This window comes from Equus caballus, chromosome 1 (genome assembly GCF_041296265.1).
Source record: "Equus caballus isolate H_3958 breed thoroughbred chromosome 1, TB-T2T, whole genome shotgun sequence".
Classification (NCBI taxonomy): Eukaryota; Metazoa; Chordata; class Mammalia; order Perissodactyla; family Equidae; genus Equus; species Equus caballus.
In genome coordinates, this window is record NC_091684.1 from 39,547,267 (window position 1) to 39,572,385 (window position 25,119).

Consider the following 25,119-nt stretch of genomic DNA (forward strand, 5'->3'; position numbering starts at 1 on the left):
AATGTTTTGGCCTAACGTCCTTAGTCTCATTTTCTGTGTACAGCCATTTACTTTTTCCACAAAATTGTAATCATACAAAATATACCATTTAATCACCTGCTCTTTTCACCTAACAATATATAATGAACATTCTCCTCACATCATTAAGTGCCATCCTAGAAAATGATTTTAATGGCAGTGTATTGTTCCTTTGTGTTAACAGATGATCATTTATTTTAACCCGCCCTCTATTTTTGGACAACAAATTAGTTTTCTCACTATGATTAGTAAACCTTCAAAGATTTTTTGAAGGTAAATTTTGGAATGCATGGATAATTATTTCTTTAGGCTAAAGTGGAACTAATATATCAAAGGGTATAGGAATCTGGAGCTTTTTAATATATATTTCCAAATGCCCCCAAGGGAAGAGTACAGCAGTTTACATTCCCATTGGTACTTTGTAAGTGCTTGTGTCCTTGTCCCCTTGCCAACACTGGTTATTGCCATGTGACTAAAATTCAAACTAAAGAAATCTGGTATACATTAATTTGAAAGAAACCATGACTTAAGTTTTTTGCATAGAGTATTTAATGTTTAGCAGATTTCTCTGTGTGCAATAATTATGGGTTTCTTTACAGTGTTATGGAAACCCTTTTATTAAATTTTACATTTCCTACTTTCTTCAAGGTCCTTAAATAGTTCTTAGGTTTTCAGCTCTCATGTTTTAAGCTGTTAAAAGTATCGTTTGGGAGGGTTTTGTATGTTGTATTTAGGATGATGGAAGGTGAGAACTAGACAGAACTTTAGTGGTAGGGTAATTCACCTCCATTTTACAGATTAGTAAATGGCTCAAGAAAGAAACTTGCCCACAGTCATGCCTGTTGTGACAGGCAACTCAACTCAGATTAGCCTAGCAAAATGGGGAATTTATTGGCTGATGAAGCTGGAAATGGGTTCTGATCCCTACTGTTACTAACCTCGGACACTTCTGATATTTCTAAGCCTCAGTTTTCTTATCTGTAAACACGGTGTTGGACTCACCAAAGGCCACTTCCACCTCTTAAAGTTAAATGTTTCTATGAATATAGTAGCAGAGAATTACATTATACTATCAACCAAGTTTAGACCTGGTGAAGGGAAGGCTAGCCCTCAGATAGCAGATTTTCAAAGAAATACAATTCTAAGTTAACAAAGTTTTTTGTTTTTTTGTTTTTTGTTTGTAACTTGTAGAGGTCCTTAGGCCACTTGAACATGATTAGCATTCATATAGTGTAAAAATACCCCCAAAGTGCTTTGAAAGCCTTTTTTTCTGTTGATTACAGAATCCTCAAACATCTTTTCCACCCATTAGGTTGCTTAACAAATCTATTCATAAATGGTGGGTAAAAATTTTGGTTCTGGGCCAGCCTGGTGGTGCAGCAGTTAAGTGCGCATGTTCCGCTTCAGCAGCCCAGGGTTCGCTGGTTCGGATCCCGGGTGCGGAAATGGCGCCGCTTGGCAAGCCATGCTGTGGTAGGCGTCCCACGTATAAAGTGGAGGAAGATGGGCACAGATGTTAGCTCAGGGCCAGTCTTCCTCAGCAAAATGAGGAGGATTGGCAGCAGTTAGCTCAGGGCTAATCTTCCAAAAAAAAAAATTTCTGGTTCTCCTGCTCCCTGTTCATAATTATTACAACAAATTCCAACTTGGTGGAACCTTGAGGGAACGGTTTAACTGTGCATGACAGCAACAGGCAGCTGAGTCAGACCCGTACGCAGAGGAGATGATCCTGAGCGCTAGGTGCCTGATTTCCATACAGGGAGAAATATTGGTGTCAGGGAGCCTTGCCTCTCCAGGAACACCTCTTCAAGCTCTGTGGCTGGTTGTTCAAGAGGAGGTAGATTTTCTCATATCAGGCTCCCTTAGCTTTTTAAAATTGTTTCTTTGACTTGTAGGAAACCTTTTCTGTGGGTTATTTTTTTTTTGGTCTTTGGTCATTTTTGCTATTTGGAGTTCAGTGTACTCTTGAAATTTACTGCAGGAAGCATAACTGCCCCTCAGGGACTATTCTAGTGTTCTGCAAAGATCTTTAAGAAACAGGCTTTGTTTTAAAGCCATCGACTACCAGTAAAATTTTAAAATATTTTCACCACAATATTTAGAATACAGATTCATTTCATGGTTCTAACTACTACCAGATTGCCAATCTTGGTTTGTGTTTGGAGAAATTTTTAGATAGAAATAAATGCAACCAGACCTACATACCTTTTTATTAACACTCAGCTACCACATGTTTATCAGCAATACTGGCAGCCCCTGGATCTTGGTCTGTAGGAGAGGGAGGGTTCCAGGGGGAAAAACAGCCAAAGATTTTGTTGGAGGGTATATTTCTCAGGACAGGCAAGATCATACTGCAGTAACAAATAACCCTCAAATCTCAGTGGCTTAAAACAACAAGGTTTAGTTCTCATTCACACTGTCAGTCCGTTGAGGCGTGGCTGGCGGCTCCATTCTGGCTCATCTTCATTCCGCATCCCAGCTGATAGAGCAATCATTATTTTGAATTTTGCTGGTTATGGTAACAGAGTTCTGAAGCGTCTCGCACCAGCCACAGTGACACACACCTGGAAGTGACCCACACCATTTCCATTCACAACTCACTGAAATATTTGCCCAGCAGCACTGATGACTAGCACACTTTGCTCTTGTGATTACCAGACTTTTGGCTCACTTTCCCCGTCGCAGGTGAAATACACTCATCCCCTCCCCAAAGGAGCCAACCCCAAAGTCCCACCCAGTCCCAGCATCTGGATGATGCACAGTTGGCACTAAGTTAGGGGGTGTTTCAAAGTCGTTTCAACATGAACTCTAGATGTGGGTCCTTTTTTTTTAAAAAAAAAGGTTAGCCATGAGCAATATCTGCTGCCAATCCTCCTCTTTTTTTGCTCAGGAAGACTGGCCCTGAGCTAACATCCGTGCCCATCTTCCTCTACTTTGTATGTGGGACGCCTACCACAGCATGGCTTGCCAAGCGGTGCCATGTCCAGACCCAGATCCGAACCAGCAAACCCTGGGCCGCCGAAGTGGAACGTGCACACTTAACAGCTGTGCCACTGGGCCGGCCCCTCAATGTGGGTCCTCTTGATCTAGTGATTTCTGAACTGAAGAGGCAAGTTACCTGGTATTGACCCCCCCCACCTTCCACATTGTATGTTAATATATAATGGTGAAACAAAGATTGGAAAACCCAGTATACACTCCTATTCAGAAGGGGTGTGAATAGGAGACACCATTCACGGGTCCTCAGTCATTCTAAAATGCTGAAGCGGTTCTGAGATCCCTCTGGACTCCCTGACTTGTAGATGGAGAATGCTCCTTTGGGGTCCTAATTCTTCTCTCTGGGAGGGCCTTCCCAGTGCGTTGTTCTCTTCAGCTGTTGGCTTTTTCCAACAGCCTCCTGGATCACATCTGAAGTGAGCACTGAAGAATGTGCCCTCCATAGGAGCTGAGCAGCTTTCTCAGCTGCTTCCTAACTTTAGAGGGTTGGGGACTCAAGAGTTCTTCTAGGTCTTAAAGTTTCCCCAGCCTTTTTAGGTTCATGCTCCTGGTTTCTTGGGCAGTACAACTCTTTTCAAAAGGAAATAGGTTTCTTATCTGTTTAACTCCAGTTTATTGCCATACGCCAATCAATCAAGCCCTCAGTTTTTGACATACTTATAATCACTGTGTAATGAATGTGTTTCGGCTTCCATGTCTTTCTTTATTGACTTAATTGACGATACTTTGAACCTGTTAGGCTTTGGTGGGGAAGCCTTTTTCCCTGAGCCGTTCTAATTGAAAGAATTAAATAAGAAGCCACAACCTTAACTGCATCTTTACTTGGAGACATCTTAACCCTTTCTAAGTGTTAAGAGTGGGTGTGTTAGCCAGTCTCTCTTCCTTTGAACCTCACCCCAAAGCTAAGCTCTCATTGACCTTTTTCATGCAAAGACTTTCTCAGTTTTTTCTTTACCTTTTGGGGAAGAGAAGCAGCTGCTTTTCCAACCCTGCAAGTCTGACTTGATGGACTCTATTCCCTTTCCTTTTTCTTTGTAAACCAGCCAATTACTTTCTGAGACTATCTCTCCCTCTCTTTTTTTGGTCACACCATTTAAAATGCAGCCAACAGTAGCCAACAGAAACCAACACATGCTACTAACATTTGACTTTCAACCTTTTTGATGAGAGCTACTGATTCTTTGGGTTTATTATCTGCCTTCCAAGTTATCATACATGATAGTTTCACCAAATGCATTGCTGGCCTCCAAAATCCATTTCCTCACTCCCTGCTGCCTGGCCTCTAAGCCAATGCCACAAATATTTTTTTGCTGTTAAAGCAGCACTCCACTTCAAGTAGCAGCCAGAATAGGCCAGGTTCTGTTGTAGTAACAATTCCCAAATCTCAGTGGTTTAAAGAAAAAAGGTTTATTTCATGCTCATGCTGTATGTGCATTAAGGATTGGCTGTGTCCTCACTCCAGGACCTGGGCTGACAGAGCAGCCACTATCGGGAATGCTCCCCATGCCTGTGGGAGAGCTCTGGAAATTCTTGTGCCTCTAACTAAATGGTCTGACCTGGAATTAACAAGCTACACATCACTTCTGCTCACCATTAAAGCAGTGTTCTTTCATTGTTTTTGAGCTCTATCCATCTTGAGACATAGAAATCTAGTTAATTCTCCTAGCTATATAGTATTCCATCATATAAGTATATCACATTTTATTTACATATTGATGGACAGCTAGATTGTTACCAGTTTTTCGTTACTACAAATTGCTGCAGTGAACATCTTTGTGTATTTCTCTTAGTGCACATGTGCAAGAATTTCATTAGGAAATAGTTCCTTTTATTCTTTGGAATATGCTGAGAGAAGATGCACCAAAAGTCAACCACTTACCTATAGCACCTTCTTTTATGAACATCACTTTCTGGTTTATGCACACCTCACTATGGTAGAAACCATTTTGAATGAGATCAGTTAACTTGTTTGCAGAAGTCGTCTTGTGCAGTTTGAATAGAGTCTCCTGCTGAGCATCCTTGATGAAAATTCTAGAAATTTTTTTTTTAAATGACAGACACCTGGTTTGAGAAGGAGGAATAAAGGGTGAATGCAAATGTTCTATGTCTAGAACCAGCATCACTTCTGGCAAGCACAGAATAGACTCTTCTTATCACCAGTTCAGCGGAATTTATCAAAATATCTGGACATCCTGGATTAAAGAGGATGTGAGCCGTGGGTGATAGCTGCATTGGGATTCCTTGCTTCCCCTTCTCTCTCCATCTACAGCTTATGTATGGGAAGCATAGGTATAAGTAGACTTTGGTATCAGGAAGATGAATAAAACTGTACATTTAAAATATGATAGTGTCCTGTAAAAGCATTAAAATGTGAAAAGAAGAGCATTCAATTTTTCGCAAAGGTAAGAAATGAATGTGGGTTAGTGAAAGCAATTTCTATTGCCATTTAAACTAATACAGTACTCCAATCCTTAGTATCTGTTTTTCACCTTAACTAAAATCGCAGATAAAACGTTTAACTGAATTTTCAAAACTCTATCCCTTTTTCCACTGTTTTGTTGAGTTGCCAACAAAAGGTTTGAAATGGCTCAAAAATGAGCAGGAGGTGAGGAAAGAAGAAGAAGCCAGCATTCTAAATAACCTATAAAATGTTTATGTGTCCCCTGTTACATTTTTCAGAGACCTCTTTGCAGTTCCATGTACTTACCAATATCCAACCAAATAAAAAGCCATGTAGGGACTCTTCGTCTCAGAGAGCTGGTGACAGCTGTGGCTGGGTGAATATTGGATTTCTGATGCAGAACTAGATTGTTTTCTGGATTTCACACAGGTTGTACTGTCCATTCTGTGCTGAGATGTGTCCTGTTTTCCATTATCACTGAATTCTTATTTTTTTACTTCTGCGTATACTGAAAGTGCTAAGTGTAGAATTTTCTCCATCGCCTCTCCTGATCTCTAGCCTCTACCCACAACCTGCTCATCCTGCCAGCCCCTAACATGATTAATCCTAACAGGATTAACAACCTGGAGGGCCAGCCTTCTGTACCCTTCTGCAGGCTCATGTAATCATAATCATGTAGGAGTCTTCCTTCTGCCTGCCTGCCTTCCTCCCTCCCTCCCTCCTTCCCTTCTCTTCATCCTCCCTTCCTTTCTCCTTTTCTTCCTCTTTTCCTCCCTCCCTTCCTCCCCTCCTTTTTTTCCAAAGCGAAAAGAGCAAATAAATTATTTACACTTCTAGGCATCTTTTGCTTTTCTCATTAACAGAAGATTGAGGATATCTCTCCAGGCCACTGATATAGCTCTCATTCATTCTTTCAATGGCTACCCAGTATCCCATGGTTTGGAAATCATACACTTTATTAAACAGTCTCCTGTTAAAGGGCACACACTTTGTTTCTAGTTTAGTTGAGTTTTGTTTTAATTTGGCCACTCTAAAGGGTGCTGCAGTCAACATTCTATACCTATCCTCCAACACTGGTGCTTTTTTTATATGGTCCAGGAGAAAGGTTAGCTGGGTTAAAAATGTATGTGTACTTTTAATTTTAATAGATGTTGCCAGAGTCTTGCCAAAATAGTCATCCTAGCAATGTTCCAGAATACCCTTCCCCCATCCCATCCAGTAGTGGGTCTCTTCCCTACTTGGATAAGAATGGATTGTAACTACAACAGTGACTGCATAACCCAGACACCTGTTGATATGCGGTGGCGTATTTCAGTGGTGTTTAAAACTAGGGCTCTGGTCAGCCTATATGATTGGGGGTGGTTGTGATTTTTTGTATTTCTTAAAGAATCCATAGAAAGTTTATAGTAGGGAGGAGACTGGAGACCATTCTAATGCAAGCCACTCCTTTCACAGGTACTGGCATTGAGACCCAGAGAGGTGGAGGGAGTTGTAACAGTGAGCTAGTTACTGGCTGCTGCTTCAGGCAGCAGTTGTTCTGAATCCTGACCTGGGAGTTTACGTCTTACCCACACTGTGGGCCATGCTGGCAGTGAATTTTAGAGAATGGGCCAAGAAATGTCATCTGTGAGCTGAATTTATTAGTAGGGATGAGCTGTTTCCTGCTGGGACAAGCAAACTTCCCAACCTATACTGGGCTGTGTGGCATTTGCTTTGCAAACTTCCACCAAGATGATAGGACATTGGTTAACTTGATCTTGTCAATGGAATTGACTCCTCTTAATCTTTTTGGGAGTTTGGGATTTCATTTTTCCATACTGTTAGAATTACTGCTTACCAAATGTGGAGCAGCTGGCTTGGATCACAGCTAAAATGACAACAGTGAAGCACAGGAGAGAAGATTCTGTGTACAGGGCTCCTCCCGTGTCCCCCTCCCTCCTTCCTCCCCAACATGCCCATCTGGGGAGCTAAGTAGTAGGACTGCCTAGAAGAAAGAACTTCTGTAGGTCCCACTTGCATTCCTGGCAGTGTAATTAATCTCTGGGTATGATATGCACAATTTGACCAGGGCGCAGGTGGATGTTCTCTAGGGCTTAATAAAATAAGCTTTTTGAAAGAAGTCACTTTAGCTCCCTGAGTCTTTAAACTCAGTTTTAGTATCAGTTTCAGATTTAGCCCATGGAGTCTGCTGAGGGAGATGAAAAGGGAGAGTCTAAATTTTGGACTCCCATTAGGTTTGCTCTGTGTTCCTTGCAGAGCGTTTTACAGCACAGCATTAAATTTCCACGTTGCCTCTAAATAAAATCAGCCCATTCAGGGAGCTCAGCTCGTTCTCTTTTAATAACAATAAAAATACTTATGATGGAGATTCATTTTATCATAGATAAACATCTTCAGTAGATTTTATACACACACACACAGACACATACACACACATCTAAAGGCATGTCTTTGTGTGCAGACCTGATCAAGAGCTGTGCTTGTTTGTGGGCTTGCCTGTCAGTAGCCATGGTTCTTCTGGTTTAGTAGTTGCCAAGCCTGCAGATTGGAAGTACTGGGGAGTTTTTAAAAAATGCCCAGTTCCCACCCCTGAATTAAGTCAGAATCTGTGGGAGAGGAGACCAGAAATTGGAATGTTAAAAGACAATTCTAACACTCAGTTGGGTTGAGGACTTTTGGGCTGGCTATTTGAGATGGAAAGAGTGTCTCTGCTTAATGAAGAAAGAAATGAGATGTAACACCAGCTGTTTTGTTTTTAGAATTCTGCCACCAAGGAGTCATCATGTCGTGCCCATCATCTCTCATAGCCCCCTTTCTCTTCCTTTCTCCTCCCTATTCTGTAGATTAACAGTGGAGTTACATCTTATAAAGTCAGCTCATGGAGGCAAACATTGAATACTGTAAAAATTATTGTTGAAAAGTGCCCTGGGAAGACACTGTGAGGCTTAGAGAGACCAACACACCATCTCTCAGTACATGTAGCATAGCCAGTTTTTCCTCTGGCATTGGAACAAAGCACTGTTTCTTTGGGTGAGTTTCTGGTAAAATAAGTAGCATTTGGGAGCCACAGTGTATGCAAAATATGTATCTTTAAGTATTGGAATTGCACTCTCCACAGTGAAATTGTCAAGCCCTGAGAAGCACATGGGAGCTGCAGAATCCTATTTCTCATCTCGTAATTCTGAGGCAGGCTCTAATTGAGTGGAGTGTGGGCAGAATCATGGGCACCGTTTAAATTGTGAATTTCTCCTTGCCTGTCTTCTTTTAGGCACATATAGTAAATTGAATATTAAATGCACATATAGATGTGACACTACTGCTTTTCATTATTAAATATTCAAAATCGAACATTTCTTTGAATGTGCAGAATTCATCGGCACTCTGTCTTTCTGTCCTCTAGCATTCCCGTGGTTTGGCATGGATATCGGTGGAACGCTGGTTAAATTGGTTTACTTTGAACCGAAGGATATTACAGCTGAAGAGGAACAAGAGGAAGTGGAGAACCTGAAGAGCATCAGGAAGTATTTGACTTCTAATACTGCTTATGGGAAAACCGGGATCCGAGATGTCCACCTGGAACTGAAAAACTTGACCATGTGTGGGCGCAAAGGGAACCTGCACTTCATCCGCTTTCCCAGCTGTGCTATGCACAGGTTCATTCAGATGGGCAGCGAGAAGAACTTCTCCAGCCTTCACACCACTCTCTGTGCCACAGGAGGCGGGGCTTTCAAGTTCGAAGAGGACTTCAGAATGGTACGTTGGGTTTGTTCTCGTTAAAACGACAAAACCTTCCCTTAGAGAAAGAAAGAAAACCTCCCACATGTCCGTAATCATGGCTTCTCATGGCAAAGAACTAGACTACTAGCCTTAGAACTTTGGACAAGTTTACTTCACTTCTCTGTGCCTCAGTTTCCTCATCTATAGGAGAATAAAAGTAGTTCCTACCTCATTGGGTTGTTACAGAAAGGATTAAATGAGATAATATGTCCCTGGCACTTCATAAATGCTTAATAGATATTAGCTATCATCATCATTTTTGGTACAATTACTGCTGTGCAGTATGCTGAAGACAAGACGATATAAACCCCGTTCTGAAGTATTTCAGTTAGACTTTTCCACAGACTCTTACTACACTATCATATAAAGCATAATCATGCCAGTTTTATAGATACACAGACTGAGGCCTGCAGGAAAGCCTTTCTATAAATCCTACTGAAAATGATTACTTCTGTCTACCCATTTACTCCAAGTATCTTTTCTGAATATCATTCAGAAGTTTAGCTCACAAACTAAAATGAAATCTTGGGTATTATTTATAGGTGAATTCCTTTATGAATGAATATGACTTAGGAATTATGGTTCTACATAATAAGAATAATGCTGTATCCTGACCGGCAATACGTACCAGCTCTGTGTTGCTTGTTTAGATTTGACCAATTGGGCTAAATGGAAGATATTGATGAGTAACATGGAGTCCAGAGTTTTTCTTTATTTAGCAATGCCTTAACACCCATGTGTTCCAATTTCCTCATCTTCTACAGTCAAAATCATCTCTCTACTGTCCAGCCTCATCTCACAGGGAACAAAATGAAAATAAAGTGACATAATAGATGGAGAAAATAAAGGCAGCTAGATTAACAGAAGTGACTGAACATAGGAGAAGGAAGGGTTGGAAGATTTGGGGATTAGTCTTGCCAGGTCGTTGAACATACAGTGAGGTAAGTTGTAAAGTGCATTTTCTCCGAGCCTAGAGTGCAAATTACTGGCATTTTGTAATGGAGCTAATGTAATCCAGTCTTGCCATAAAGTCTACCATTAATGAATAAATTAGTAAATCAACGCATTATTCATGATATTTAATAAAGCTGTAAATGCAAGTTTTATTTGTATCATCAAAAGTAGCATCATTTATCTCATTGATTGTAGTAAGTAATTTCTGCAAGAGCTGACAACAGAGTCCTAGAGCAGTATCTAAGTGAGACCAATTATATTCAAGTTTTGGCTTTCTCTTCTGTGTCCCCTTTCCCTCTCCAGCAGCAGAATTTGACACCACCACTTACTTAAACAATCCATGGGAGCTTTTTCCCACCAAAGGGGACCCAATGATCAAAGAGTTTTGAAACCGAGAAGGTTGAGGTCCAGGGTCATGAAAATTACCTTTGAGTCTATAATTGAAAAAGCACTGAACCTGAATTCTAGTCCCGTTTCTGCATTTAGGTGGGTGACTTTGGCCGAGACACAGGGCCCTCCTGTGGGCCTCAGTTTCATCATCTGCAAAAAATTGGGCGTAAGTTGGAGAGAGGAGAAAGGATGTCTAGGACATCAGAACTGGAAGTGACCTTTGGAGAACAGGAAGTATAGCATTCCTGTGCTACATGGTCAAGGAAACTAAAGCTAAAGAGAGATTGACAGGCTCTCGCGGTTCTTCCTGGGTAAGAGCTAGGGCATCGGCTCAATTCTGATTCAGAAGGAAATGCTGACCCACCCCTAGTGCTGTGAGCTCCCCAGGTCACTCAAGGACGCCCTGTCTGGCCGTCTCCACTAGGGAGCCTGAAGTGAACCTACAACCTAGGGCATTTATGTAACCTCCATTAATGGCTCTGTCCCTCCTCTGAGATAATCCAGGTTGGGGAGAAAGTTATTCAATATATGTTGGCCGTAAGCAAGTATGTTTCTCAAGGTTCTGAACTGAGAACGGTTGTGTCTTGTTACAACCAAGATAAAGAAGCCTCTGCTCCTTCAGGTAGGCTGCCAGAACCTAATGAATATCCCTAAACAGGGAGGAAGTCAAGAGTGTTTGCGAAATGGCCTGGAATATTTGCACAGCAGTCATATATGGGCTGCCTTCTGTTTCCAGGCTCAGTCTTGGCCAAAGTGGAGACAGAATTGAAGAAGACAGAGGTCTTCCTATGGCCTGTTTGGAAGTAATGTGCCCTCATCCTTCCAAAGTTCATGAGGATGAATAGGTTTGATCATCCTCTTTCCTAAGCACTCATTCACTCACTCAACTAGTATTTATCGTGCTCTTTCTATGTGCCAAGTACTGTTGTGAGCAAAACAAAGCTCCTGCGCCCTGGAGCTTATATTCCAGTGCAGGGAGACAGTCGGTAATCAGTTACGCAAGTGAACATAGAACATGCCATTTAGGACATACCAAATGGCGATGACTGGGAAAAAAGTGGGACAAGGGGGATACGGAGTGTTGGGAGGGTCTTTGTGTGATAAGGTAACATTGGAGCAGGGACCAGAAGAAGTAATAGAGCAAACCCTGCTGGTATCCAGGGAAGAGTTTTTAGGCAGACGGAATGGTAAGTGCTAAAGCTCGTAGACGTACTATATCCAAGCTCTTCCCTTTTCCAGAATAGGAAATGGAAAGCGCTTACTTACTTGTAAAGAATCAATATATACTGCTGTATATGTTAGACAATAGAGCAGTGCCTATACATACCTGTAAAGTCCTGTCATTGTTATTGTATAAAATCAGTGTTTTTGGTCTGCTACAACTTTACAGATAAGTGTTTTAAAAATCTGAGTAATTAGGGCTAACTAAAATATGTTCAGCAGACCCTGAATAGTTAGTAATTGTTGTTTGATGACTATATCTTTTCTATTTATAGTAAATGTACTTAAATCCTTAGAAACTGTTAACTATTCTTCATCCAATTTAGAATGTATAAGAAAGAGCTAGAAACTATGAGACAAGCATTAAATTAGACCGCTGTGTAGAATACTTCCAACTGAACAAAGCTACGTTTGTTTCTTCTTTTTCTCTTTCCATTTTTCCCTTCCTTCCTTTTCTTCTTCCTTCCTCGTTTCCTGTCTTCCTTATTCTTTTAACACTTTAGGATCACTATCAAAAAATTTCTGACTGGCAGAAATTAGCCTGCAAAATTAATGATTGACAAAATGGAACACAAAAGAAAAACTTAATCTAACTAAAAGTGGTCTAAAAATTGATGAGCAAGTGAGGAATCCCACCATTTGAAAAAAATGGTCCTCAAGAGGAAGACTCCCAGTAGCTGTGCACCGGGACCCTTAACGCTGTAGGTTTCAGTTGACTTTTTTTTTTTTCCCCACTGTCTATATTCTGTGGGTTTTGTTTTAAAGAACCTACCAGGATATTTTATGATGTAATTCTAATATTTTTATCCACAACTACACTTCCTAACTTCAACAAGAGTACGCTTTAGAATTCAAAGTATTCTACCAATAGAAAGTTTATAGAAAAAAAGTCATCCTTTCTGTCCACTTAGCTCTTCATTAGAAAAGATACTTTCCCTTGTCAGTTTTGTTCAGTCCAAGACTAATGCTAATTAGAAGTTAGAAGTGACTCTTTTAGTTACTTAAAAAAAACAAAGACCTACCCTTTGAACAAACAGGATTATAACAACAATCTTATTTGGTTGACATGAGATTTAGGTAACAGAAAAGGATTTTGTGATTGCTTCATTATATTTTTTTTCAAGGTGTGAGGACTTAAGAATTGGCCTTCCTTAAGTCAGAAATCTCCAAGGAAACAACTAAAAAAGTTAATGATGATGGAAAAATCATCGGGGTCGGGGGTAGGGTAATTGTAGATATGTGAAATTCTAAATCTAAGTGGACCATTCAAGAATATTTGTTACCTTGGTTCCTATTGTTAATCCGGGGACTGATTTGTGATATTGCAGGAGTATAAGGTTTGGCAGATAGTGTCATTCTCCACTTTGTTCTGGCTTAACACTTTTGATCCCTCATGTATGGCCCCTTTTATCATTGAATGTGGGGCGGAAGAAGCTGTCTTTGAGGTTTTGTTATCTTTCTCACTCCCAGAACATGTTTGAAATTCATCTCTCTCTCAGGTCTCTGTTAATTCTCCTTTGTGAAGAGAAAAGAGCCCTGAGTGTTATTTTTTATTCAGAATCAACCATTTTATATGCAGATTGTTCTTGGTTTAGTAAGATAACCTTTTCTGTCACTTCCAATTTGATTTATGGAGCCACTGTCTGCAAAGCACCTTGAGAAGTGGAAGGTATCTTACAGATGTGTATTTTATTCATTTCTGAAATACAATTCGGTGATTCATTTCTCAACTGCAAGGGAGTGTTATAACTGGTTAGGGGTAGGTCCATAGAGTATTCCCATAGGGAGTAGGTATGGAACCTCTTGGGATGGTTTTTACCACATTTATTTATTTAGCTATTTAGTTATTTTTGACAGACAGAGCTGAAGCACATAAGGAGAGCCTCTTAAAATTGTATCCTGAGTGTGCCTTATGTTTAGGACCCATAATATTTTCTAATTTTAGCATAAAGGGAATCACTGAACTCTAAAAATTAGAATCTTCAGTTTGGAAATGGTGTTTCCAAATGCATTTCAACTTGACATAAGAAGACCTGAATCATTTTACTTCTCACATAATTATAACTCATGTATATAGTACTTTACAGTTTCCAAAGCATTTTCACACAGCTGTCTCATTTGATTCTTGAAAACAGCCCTGCGAGTTAGCTCGGGCAGCTGCTATTACGGAGAGTATGTGACTTTATCAAACACCTGTTATTATTGTACTGGCGTGTGTAATGGGCTCATCCCAGCTCTTCAGCTCCAAAATCTGTGTGGTCCCAAGACCAACAGCATCAGCATCACCTGGAATATTGTTAGAATTGCAGTCAGAAACTCTGGGAGTGAGGCCCAGCACTGTGGAATTTAACAAACCCTCCAGGTGATTTTGAGAACCCCGCTGTGCCCGTACTTGCTTGGGTGACTTTGGTTACTAGGCAAAACAATGTCAGTTCATCCTAGGTGTAGTTTGAAAGTTTTTTCTGCTTTATTTCTTCCCCTACTCGCTAGCCTTGGGATCCAGAGTGGATCCCTTAACCTGCTCTGCTGACCCCTAGTGATATATTTCATCTTCAAAATGGGTGATGATAATAGCTTCCTAGCCTAAAGTACTACAGATGAAATCTATACAATTTTATATTAGCTTCCATTATTTACAGAGTTTAAGCCTTAGGGCAAGCTTAGGTTTGTTGTTTTTAAGTTTGAGGAGTGGTCTAAACTTAGCTTTAATGATTTAGGAATTGACGGAACTCATACTCTCCAAGAAGGTGCTGAGGAGAGTTACAAGCAGTGGGGTGCTGAAGTCAGCTCCTACGACTTAAGGGAGCCCATTATGTGCCTGTCTTCTCAACTCTGTGGTTAGCGACACCATGTTGGTAGCTTGACATTGGCCATGGTGGGGGTGATTATACCACGGAAACTGGTAAATGCTATAAACCAAGGCTTTTGCTCCCCGAGAGCCAGTTGTTAAAACATTTACCAGCACACCTTAGTTACCAGGTTATGTTACATTAGCTGAAACCTCATCTACATATTTGCTGATCTGATATTTCAGAGGTGTCATCATTTAAGGCCGATTATAGAGATCAGCATTGGAATATACGTAAAATTAGTAAGATGGAAGTCCGATTCAGGCCACAGATGTGTTTTGTTGGCCTTCAATATTTTTAGTAAAAAGTTTTTAAAGTAGCTGCCAGCATCTAAAAATTGGAAGATTTCACATAAAATCTGGATTTCTGGCCTTGAAAAGTAGGATCATCTGACAACACTGAGGCCCTATTACCACATGGCAACATTGGACTGCAGGTGAATTTTAAATGTGTGGGTTATCTTGTGTGCCACAATCCCCATCATCCTGTTACTTTACATCTGGTCAAGGGCTTCCCTCCTTTTTGTTTTCTTACTGTCTCCTGTAGGCATTTGTGTTTGTTACCCCTGAGATAAAGAAAATGAAGCTCAGAGAAGGAGTGGTTCTCCGAAGCTGGGATCTGAACATGCTGTTTCAGGCTTTGCACAAAGTTAATTCAATTGTCCGAGTGAACTGCAAAATCTGAGGAGTAATTCCCATCGTGTTCTGAATTTCAGATGGCCTGTTGGAAAGTCCAAGTAATGATCTGACACATTGCTTACTCTTGGGCATCTGTCCTGTTTCCTGGGTGGCGAGGACTTGTGAGGGAGGTCTCTGTAGGTCTCAATGAAAGTGGCTGATATTTCTGTTTCCCAGTTTGGGGATGCATGACCTCAGGCTTCAGAAATATCCATTCCTCTCAAATGGGTAGAAGAGATGTTTGCTTGCTGCTAGCACTTTCTTTGAAATAGTTTTTGAGGGGAAAGGTGAGAACATGATGTTTCTTTTCAGGTCAAAGTTGTACGTGCTGAGTTTATCTGCCTTGACAGGTTTTTCTTTTCCTGGAGCATAGCTTCAGGATATCCAGGTGGACAAACCGTGTCTCTGTCTGTGTTTGTGATGTTGGTTCCTGGAAAGGGCTGTCAATATTGTAGATGGACTTCTGATTAATTTTTAAGCAAGTTAACCTATGGTCCCAAGACTGGCTGATGAAATTGCTACTTCTCAGTTTGGGGTGAACCGGGAGGTGATAACTTTCCCAGCTGCATTTAACAAATGTTTATTAAGCATTACGGACAAGGCTTTGAGTGTGGTGGTCAGGGGCGCCTAATGAAGCAGAAAACAAGCCAGAACGTGACCAGTGCTGTAAGTGCAATGGAAGAGGTTACTAGGGCCAAGGAATCGGAGAGGACTGAGAAGATGGCATTTATACTGCTGTTTCTCACTATAGTCTTTTAGGTCTCCAGATAGTTTTATAACTATAGTATTACCCCCTTAAAACGTGTATAATTACATGCATCTCACCCAAAAGTTTCACTTGATAAAAAGTGAAGCGTTTGGAATCATAAACGAGATAGATTTACTTTATTACCAAATGTCACTTAGAATAATTGTTTCTGTGTATCAAGAAAACTTCTCCCACCTTGCTGTGGCCGAACCTATTCTAGTTAATTCTGCCCTGTGGGTATAGCTTCAGTGGATTTTATTGAATGGGAAATTCAGATGAGTGATACAAAGTCAAAAGTTTTCTTCTAGCTGTTAACTTTTGTAATGAAGAGGATGCCTTTTTGGCAAAATATCTGAGTATAGGACTTGCATAGGTTGTTTCCAGATCCCAGAAGTAGTACCCAGGATGAATGGAGACAAGGGAAGAACAGTGAGTCAATGGGAGCTATTTGCTAGTTGTATCACTTGGGGAAAGTTACTTAAGCTCTATGAGCCGTAACCAAAGGATAAGAATAATAATACCTACTTCTAGGGTTTTTGTGAGAATTAAATAATTTAGTACAAGTGCTTGGTGTGTAGTAAACAATAAATATGAGCTATTATTTTCTTAAAGAGATTTTTTAAAACTTTAAGTTAGATCTTACAAATTATCTTCCTTCCTTGGTTCAGTTTCATGTTGGTGATTGTTAGATTTTTTTTTTTGTCCATGGAAAATAAGCATCCACCCAAACCTCTGGACCAGCAATAATATCACTCTTGAGGACCATGAATTAAACTTTTAAGGATGCAAAGTGGCCACTCACCTCTAAGTCTAGCCCACAGCTAACTCTTTACATTTTTCCTCCTGTACCTAAGAGAGTGGGAGTTTTTGTCTCATGGGAGCGTGAAAGGACACTTTGGTGCCACCTTAGCTATTATTTAAAGAGCCAACATTTTTTGAGCCCTTTGTACATACCAAGCCCTGTGTAAGCATTTACATATATCATTATCAAGTAATCTTCACAACAACACTGTGTAGTGGATGTTATTATTCCCATTTTACAGATGAGGAAACTGAGGCTTGAGAAGTTTAGTAACTTGCCCCACATCCCTCAGCTGAGTAAGTGTTAGAGCTAGAATTCAAAGCCAGGTCTGTTGAATTCCAAAGCCCAAGCCTGGGAAAAGGGGAGTTGGGCTTTGTGTCCCCAGCTCCCAAGCTCACCTTGCCTCCCTCAGGATCTCATGTCCTGCCAAGGAAGTGCAGGATTCGTGCTGCTTTCAGAACATTCTCACTCTCCTCACCCTGAGGGAGAACCCTGGTCTCAGTGGCGTGCTGTATTAGTTTCCTGTGGCTGCTTTAAAAATTACCACAAACTTGGTGGCATAAAGCAACAGAAATTTATGCAGTCATAGTGCTGGAGGCCAGAAGTCCAAACTCAAGGTGTTAGCAGAACCACGTCCTTCAGAGGCTCTCGGGCAGAGTCCATTCCTTGCCTCCTCCAGCTTCTGATGGCTGTTGGCATGCCTTGGCCTGTGTTGCAGCACTCCAGTCTCTGCCTTCGTCTTCCCGTGGCCTTGTCCTCTGTATCTATCAAATTTTTCCTCTGTGTCCCATATAAGGAAACTTGTCATTGGACTTAGGGCCCATCCAGATAATCCAAGATGTTCTCTTCATCTCAACATCCTCAGTTACATCTGCAAAGACCCTTTTTCCAAATAAAGTAACATTCACAAAATTTCACTCTGAAAATTAGGTCATGGACATATCTTTCAGGGGCCACCATTCAACCCACTATGCACACTAATGGATGCTCTTCCAGCAACCAGGCAAACTCCCATTCTTTAGCACACATGTGGGCAGACAGATGTCCCAAAGGCTAGTTTACCACTGGAGGGACTGATTTTCAACAAGATTTCACAACTTGGTGTTTCAAGGATGTTTCCACAGTTAACATTAATGTCACATTTTAAGTCCTGCTAGAAGCCTGTGGGGCTTCCCCTGAGGTGGTTGCAGCCTTTCTCACAAAGTTTTGTTCTCTTTCAGATTGCTGACCTACAGCTCCACAAACTGGATGAACTGGACTGCCTGATTCAGGGCCTGCTTTACGTTGACTCGGTCGGCTTCAATGGCAAGCCGGAATGTTACTATTTTGAAAATCCCACAAATCCTGAATTGTGTCAAAAAAAGCCGTACTGCCTTGATAACCCATACCCTATGTTGCTGGTGAACATGGGCTCAGGTGTGAGCATTCTAGCAGTGTACTCCAAGGACAACTACAAAAGAGTTACAGGGACCAGGTAAACACGGTTTCCGCTAGGAGAACCTTTTTGTACTTAAACCCAGGCCTCTTCCTTGAAGACCAGTTTATTAAAAGTTTATTTATATTGAATACATTTTTAAAGAAAGATCTTAACCTCCTCAGCCAACCAAAAAGAATTTATTGGATATGTTAAAGAGGGTGATTTATATAAATGTTAATAAAACACAGGCTTTGCCCTGCTGGAAACTGGTCGAGTTGGGGGAAGAAAGGTTGCACACATTAGAAGTTTTCCCAAAAGGCAGTACACGTTAAGGGTCAAATGAATGGCAAGGACAATAGAAACACAATCGAATCTAGATGGAGGGATGCTTGGGATGGTCAGAGAGGTCCTCAACAGAAACCACCTTTTGGAACCAACTTGGTGCCTAGCACAGGATGAATTGCTTGAAATAATACATCATTCCAACCAGTAAACCAAACTGGGTTTACAAAGAATGCTTTTTACCCCCAGGTAAATGCTCCAGCTGAAAACTGGAATAGTTAGCACACCTCATAGGGAATTTTGGAGTGCACCGGACTGGAAAACAGCCCTGCCACACAACTAGGCAGAGCGACTTGTGTTTTAGTGCACACGGCAAGGGCAGATGGGCTCAGCTTCCTGTTAATGGGGATTCAACACGGGAAAAGGATCCCGGGTCAGAAATCTTTGAGAAATTCTAGCGTAAACAAAATTAAACAGATTTTCTTTACTTCTAAGAGAAGGATTTGGTATGAGGTGTTTCTCCAATTTATTGAACTACAGAACCCATTTTTGGAGGAACAATTTAAGGAACTAGTGCCATGTGGAATGTTCTTTGCCCCATGGTATTGAAACCATTGTTTTTGATAGGTGAAGATATCATGTAACTTCTCTGGGCCTCGGTATCCTTGTTTGTGCCATGAAAGGGTTTGTTTCTTAGGTAGTTTCTACAAGCTTTTCCAGGACTGAAATTCTGCAGTACTACTGACCCATTAGGAAAAAAGCATTGCTTTTCTACTGTCTTTCCATGACTTGTGATGAGTCTGCATAAATCAGTGGTTTACCACTGGGGAAGGGAAGATTTAACTCCCTAGGGGATTTTGGCAATGTCTGGAGACATTTTTTTGGTTGTCACAACTGGAAGTGGGGTGCTACTGGCATCTAGTGACCAGAGGTTAGGGATACTGCTAAATATCCTACAGTATATAGGGCAGTTTCCCACCACAAAAAAGTATTGAGCCCCAAAGGTCAGTAGTCCTGGTGTTGAGAAACCCTGGCATCCACACACACATTCTGACTGAATCCTGCTTGTGTCCAGGATATAGGCTTTCATGTGTACTTTGGTTGCCACTAGGCATACATTTCCTCACTGAGAATACACAACCAAGCTTAGTTGCTTACACAAGAATCACAACTGACCCCATGGCCTCATGAGGACTGTCAGGAGTATCAGAGACACGTGAATATTTCAGCTGAGCTGATTCTGCCTTGGAGAGTGATCTCCTGATAAACGTACAATTTTTAAGAAACTACAGACTTCCTTGCAGAGAGAGCAATTGACCTGGTAGAGCTAGTCCCAAGGTAACAACAAGCTAACTATTTTCCACAATTAGAGATATTTATAATTTTGTTGGTTAACACTTAACAAATTCATGAATTACATCACAATTACACTTTCTCAAACTTGGTGGTTCCAGGGATCTGGGTCATCCTCTTAAATAGCTATTAATGAGCTAATTATGGTGTTTGGCTTCTATTACATGTGTAATAATGCCTCTGAATTCCAGTTATTGGTAAATGCCCACTAATGACTTCTGCTTTACAATCACCCACAAATCCTGTCTGGATGTCCAAGCTTCTCTATAGGTTCTCTTCAACCAGTAGTTCTGGAAATGTGCTCCAGGAGACTGAAGGTTAATAGAGAGCTCTTTCAGGGGCTGCCACAGGTAGAGGAGGGAGTTGAAACATCAATTCTGTGGGCCCCAGAGCCTCCTTGTCCAACCAGAGTTGTTCTGCCAAAGTTTTCTTTTGTTCCAAGTTAGAAAACCACTGATATAAACTATTCTGGTCAACAGTGAACGTCAGCGTGTGGAACATACTTTGGGAATCATTGATCTAAGCAAATGGCTTACGCTTTAAGTTTTGCTACTCCTATTGTGAATTGATGGCTGTAACCCCGGTTTTTTTGTTATTGTATCAGACCCTATTTTCTCATTAAGCTTTTTTATTTTTAGGAAGCCACATCATTACAGGATACCAGTTTTCTTTTAAATATATGATTTTAATTGCTTCATTTCAGGATTATGTATCATTTTATTACATCCTAGGTTAGGTAGCAACATTTTTTTTTTTCTATTGACACAACTCCAATTTTATTATAGAAGTCAATGAAAAAACAAACTAGGACTTTACAGCTGACATCGTTAGAAGGTGTAGTCTATTAAAAGAGAAATGTAAAGAATTTTGAAACTTCGGGGAAAAGAGCAGTACCCCTCATCTCATTGTTTTGGAATCTATTTTAAGCACACAAGCACTCAGTAACTGAAGCTTTCTTCCACTTCTCCCTAGAATTCCTCACTTCAAAGTTGTTGGTTTTTTAAAAAAAAAAAAAATGATATTCAATGGCTGTTTCTAGCAATATGTTTATGTCTCTGATTTACTGAGGGTCTTACTGTGTGTCTGCTGAAACAAACAGATGTATCTGATTATGAGCCAGAGAAACACTTGACAAAATAACAGTTAGCAGGTTGAGGATATTAATAAAGTGCTCTTTTGCGACTGTGCATTCTTTCCTCCTGTCTGCAGTGCACCAGTTGTGCAAATGCATGCTCGCTTTCCCCATTCAGCTCTGATTCTTCGTCTGGAGTCACCTGTCATTTTCCAGTCATGCAAAGCACTTGTCCTTTTTCACTCATACCAACACATCAGTCAAGTTGCCTTCTTTCTAAGTAAGCCAATGACTTCAGTTGCCTGTGTTTGAATGCCTTGATTAGTACAAATGCTTGATGTTCAAAGAGAGGTAATTAGTGTGGTTAAAAGATAGAAGCTAGAAATGTGAGTAAATACTTTTTAAAAATATACAGAGAGAAAACAAGACAAATCCAGGTGGCATACAAACCAAAAAGTGTTCCCCTTAAAACATACTAGCTTTGTAGGGTAGACTGAAACCAATAACATAGCATGACACACCACATTAAATGTAAATAAAGATAAACTCTTAGAGGAAATCCAGAGTTTCTACTGTGACAGAGCTGTCAAGGCAATGATGTCCACGGAGCTCTTTATTTCCTCACAGTCCTGCACCTACAGTTTGGGTATCTGCTGCTGGTGGTGCCTGGCTACATAATTCTCCATGAGAACCTATAATTTCAATGAAGTATGTATTTTTTCAAGAATCACAGCTTAAGAAATATTACATACAGTTTCACTTTAGATGCAGTTTAAAGACTATGTGCCTGTCTATAATCTGGTACCTTCTTGTTAATGGTTATTAAGTATACTTACCCTAAATTTTCTTTTTTCAAATTTAAGTTTAAAATAACCTTAATCAACTTGAATTTTCTCTTGGAATTAAAAGCCAGTGCCCACACTCATATATGAGTCCCAGGGCTAGCCGCTCTTGGGGCTTCCGAACAAATCAGTGAGAGCCATTTACTCTCCACATGTGCTCTTCTGCATGGTAGATACGAGTGGAACCATGCCACTCTCACTGCCCCTGTCCCTGCCAGGACTTCACTGGTGGAAGCTTTACTCTGAATCTGTTTTTCTTTCCCTCAGGTGTCTTTGATATTAATATACGAGTTCATTCTCAACCAACATAATTAGTTTCTAATTTTGTCAAAAAGACTATTTTAGAGGAATTTCCCTCAAAGTAACTGAAAGCTTTTAAAACATAGTTCGAGCGTTGGAACCATTTTATGACCTTTTTTTTTTTTTTTTTTTTTTACTATTTTTGACTATTGGGTGGTAAGTAAAGTATTAATAACCCTTCCCAGAGTTTACTAGAAAAAAACCAATATGTGAGCCATCAGTGGTTTCCTTTTAGAAATTTCTGAGGAGGTTAAATGAGATTATTTCTGCTAGAGAAGCAAGATAAGGTGAAAGATAACAGCTTTTGGGCTGACCATTCCTGGCAGAGTCCTAGGTCAGCTTTGTCGTCACAGAGATATGAATTATGCTTCATGTACACGCAGTTTCTTTTTCTAAGAATTTGTATTCAGCTACATTTTTTTTTAACATAGCAGTCATTTCTCTGATTATTTACTGCTTTCAGACTGCCCAAATAAGAGAAATCATGATTTGGCTCCATGTTATAGATGGGAAGACTAAATGAAACACTTAGGTTAGTGGCTAGTTGAAGGTCTCACAACAGAAATCAGTGAGAGTCTTTCTCTGGTTCTGTTCTTAACTGTAGGGGCAAGCTTTCCTTGATGTTTTGTCTTAGTCTCTGCCCTCTTTTTCATCCAATCTACCCTACAGCTGTTTTGCACCCTAGCACTTTAATTCAAATACCCCTTTGTTTCTCTTCTGTTTTGATTAACCCATATTAGTGGACTTGATTTAGTTGGGGACTTGGATGAGCATTTCTTAAAGTAAAATTTAAAAATAAACCTTATTGTTCCTTCAGTCTTGGAGGTGGAACATTCCTAGGCCTATGTTGCTTGCTGACTGGTTGTGAGACCTTTGAAGAAGCTCTGGAAATGGCAGCTAAAGGCGACAGCACCAATGTTGATAAGCTGGTGAAGGACATTTACGGAGGAGACTATGAACGATTTGGCCTTCAAGGATCTGCTGTAGCATCAAGGTAGAGAATAAGTAGCTAGGAGTAGTAGTGATTCAACACAAGGCAGCCTCTCCACCCTGGCCATTCATTTAGTTATTTCTAAAAATGTCAACCCACCAGCCTGGTGCAAGTAACTATGGTATCAGAGCTCCGACTCCATCTCCTGCCCTTTATGAAGCAATGAGATGTTTAGCTCTTGAAGCTTGTGTTTAAAATAGGGCAGCTTTGAAAGAAGGTTCTGGAAAACTGCAACAGTTTCCCCCGTTCCATTCTTGTCCAGATAGCTAGAGGCATTAAAAAAATTTTTCCCCATCAATAGCCATGCTATTTTGTCCCTTTTAAGAAAAGGGCAGCCAACCATCCATATTGTAATCCTGTCTGCTTATACATCATGGTAGCCAAATCAGGTCATTTGAGTTTTAACAGAGTTATTCATAAAGCCTTCCACAGTACTTTGGTGGAAGCGTGGGGTCTGCCTGAGGATGATTTTGAACACTTTCGCTAATATTTCCAACATAGCTTTGGCAACATGATGAGTAAGGAAAAGCGAGATTCCATCAGCAAGGAAGACCTCGCACGAGCCACACTGGTCACCATCACCAACAACATTGGCTCCATTGCTCGGATGTGTGCATTGAATGAGGTAAGGCCTTAACTCAGGGAAAGCCCTGTGTCATTCATACATACCTTCTTTGGCAACGCAGTAACCATTGACCCTTACAAAACTACAGATCCTTGGGAAACCGTCCCTTCATCGTAGTCACAGCTTGTAGAATGTGGGGGAGGGGGAGGGGTATGTGTTTATTTTTAAGTAGGCACTGGATGATGACAAATGATAAACCATGGAGCCATAGAAACAAGGTAAAATTATAACCCATGCCATAGTCTCTCTAAGCATCATTGTTACCATGCGCCTACTAAAGTAGAGGAAAAGCTTTGTACATTCTTGCAAATAATTGCAGGTAAAGTGTTCCACTTGAACTATTCGATATTCTCTCTGCTTTCAGCTTCTTTACAGTGTTGCCTTGTGGCATGGAGTTCAAGCAGCATTGTACAGGGCTATCAAAGCACAGAGACCTTGCTACAGCTGAGGCCAGCCAGGGCCCCAGGCATAAGAAGGGGTGGAGCTGGTGACTGACAAAGCTTTGTTACACATTTCAAAACATTGCAAAATTCCTTTGGAAAAAATGGAACCCTTATCTGAAATACAAGATATGTAAAGTCAAACAGCTGTCACTGAGTTAGGAAGACAAGAAAGAGGGTCTGGGACGTGGAAAAAGTAATAGGAGAAGTATTAATCATAGCATCACTAATAGGGTTTTTTTAAATATAATTTTCATAGCAATATGGCATACATGTAGAAGAGGGCTCAAATTATAAATGTATAGCCAAGAGTTTTCATACACACACCTGTATAGCCACCACTCAGATCAAGAAACAGAACATTACGGGTACTGCAGAAATCCCGCCCAGCCCCCTGCTAGCTGAATATTGAGATGTTAAGCAGGGTATGAGGCAGTCTTTATGGTAGATGGGTGCCAGCCCTGCCTTTGAGCTGTGGGATTACAAGAGAGCCACCCTTCTTTCATGATATTAAATAGAGTATGTCACTGGTCTGTGCTTCAGGGTGGTAACCTTTTGTAAGTCCCCATTTAAGACGGAGTTTACATGTGGGGCTGATATTAGATGAAAGAATGTATTCCAGAGAAGGGCCTTTTCAAAGTCCGCTTTGGTCCTGGGACTTGCTATAACAGAGGATTTCTCTTTCGACATTAACCTTTAAAGGGAGTTTTTCCAAGTAGCCAAAGAAGCCCTGAGACAAACATGCATGTAGTTGGCTGGACTCATGGACTCTCAAAGGGCGGTTCAGTGGGAACACCTCCTGCCCAACAGAGCAATAGATGCCCTTTCCCTTGCTTTCCACAGAGCTTGAGTGAGCCAGCAGTTCTTTTTACCTGTCTCGTAATCACTATAGGGAAAGGCAACTGATTTTTTTCACTTTTGATTTCAATTTCAATACCATTTATTGTTGGAGCATAGCAAAGT

At 40.7% G+C, this 25,119-nt stretch overlaps 1 protein-coding gene and 1 non-coding gene across 5 annotated transcripts in view; both read left to right on the top strand.

The window, feature by feature from the left end:
- The window catches only part of PANK1 (pantothenate kinase 1), a 110,491-nt gene that overhangs the window by 76,796 nt on the left and 8,576 nt on the right, over positions 1 to 25,119 (top strand). For 3 of the 4 annotated variants that reach the window (XM_070224422.1, XM_023642959.2, XM_023642967.2), the window contains 4 exons: positions 8,817 to 9,169; positions 18,055 to 18,308; positions 22,918 to 23,094; positions 23,593 to 23,716. In XM_070224422.1, coding sequence (XP_070080523.1) covers positions 8,817 to 9,169; positions 18,055 to 18,308; positions 22,918 to 23,094; positions 23,593 to 23,716 — 908 coding nt within the window. Of the gene's footprint in view, positions 1 to 8,259; positions 8,447 to 8,816; positions 9,170 to 18,054; positions 18,309 to 22,917; positions 23,095 to 23,592; positions 23,717 to 25,119 lie in introns of those variants that run through there. The other variant, XM_023642974.2, reaches the window with a different exon arrangement.
- Positions 24,067 to 24,147, top strand: MIR107B (microRNA mir-107b). The gene has a single exon (NR_032773.1). It is a non-coding gene; the product is annotated as a microRNA mir-107b (primary transcript).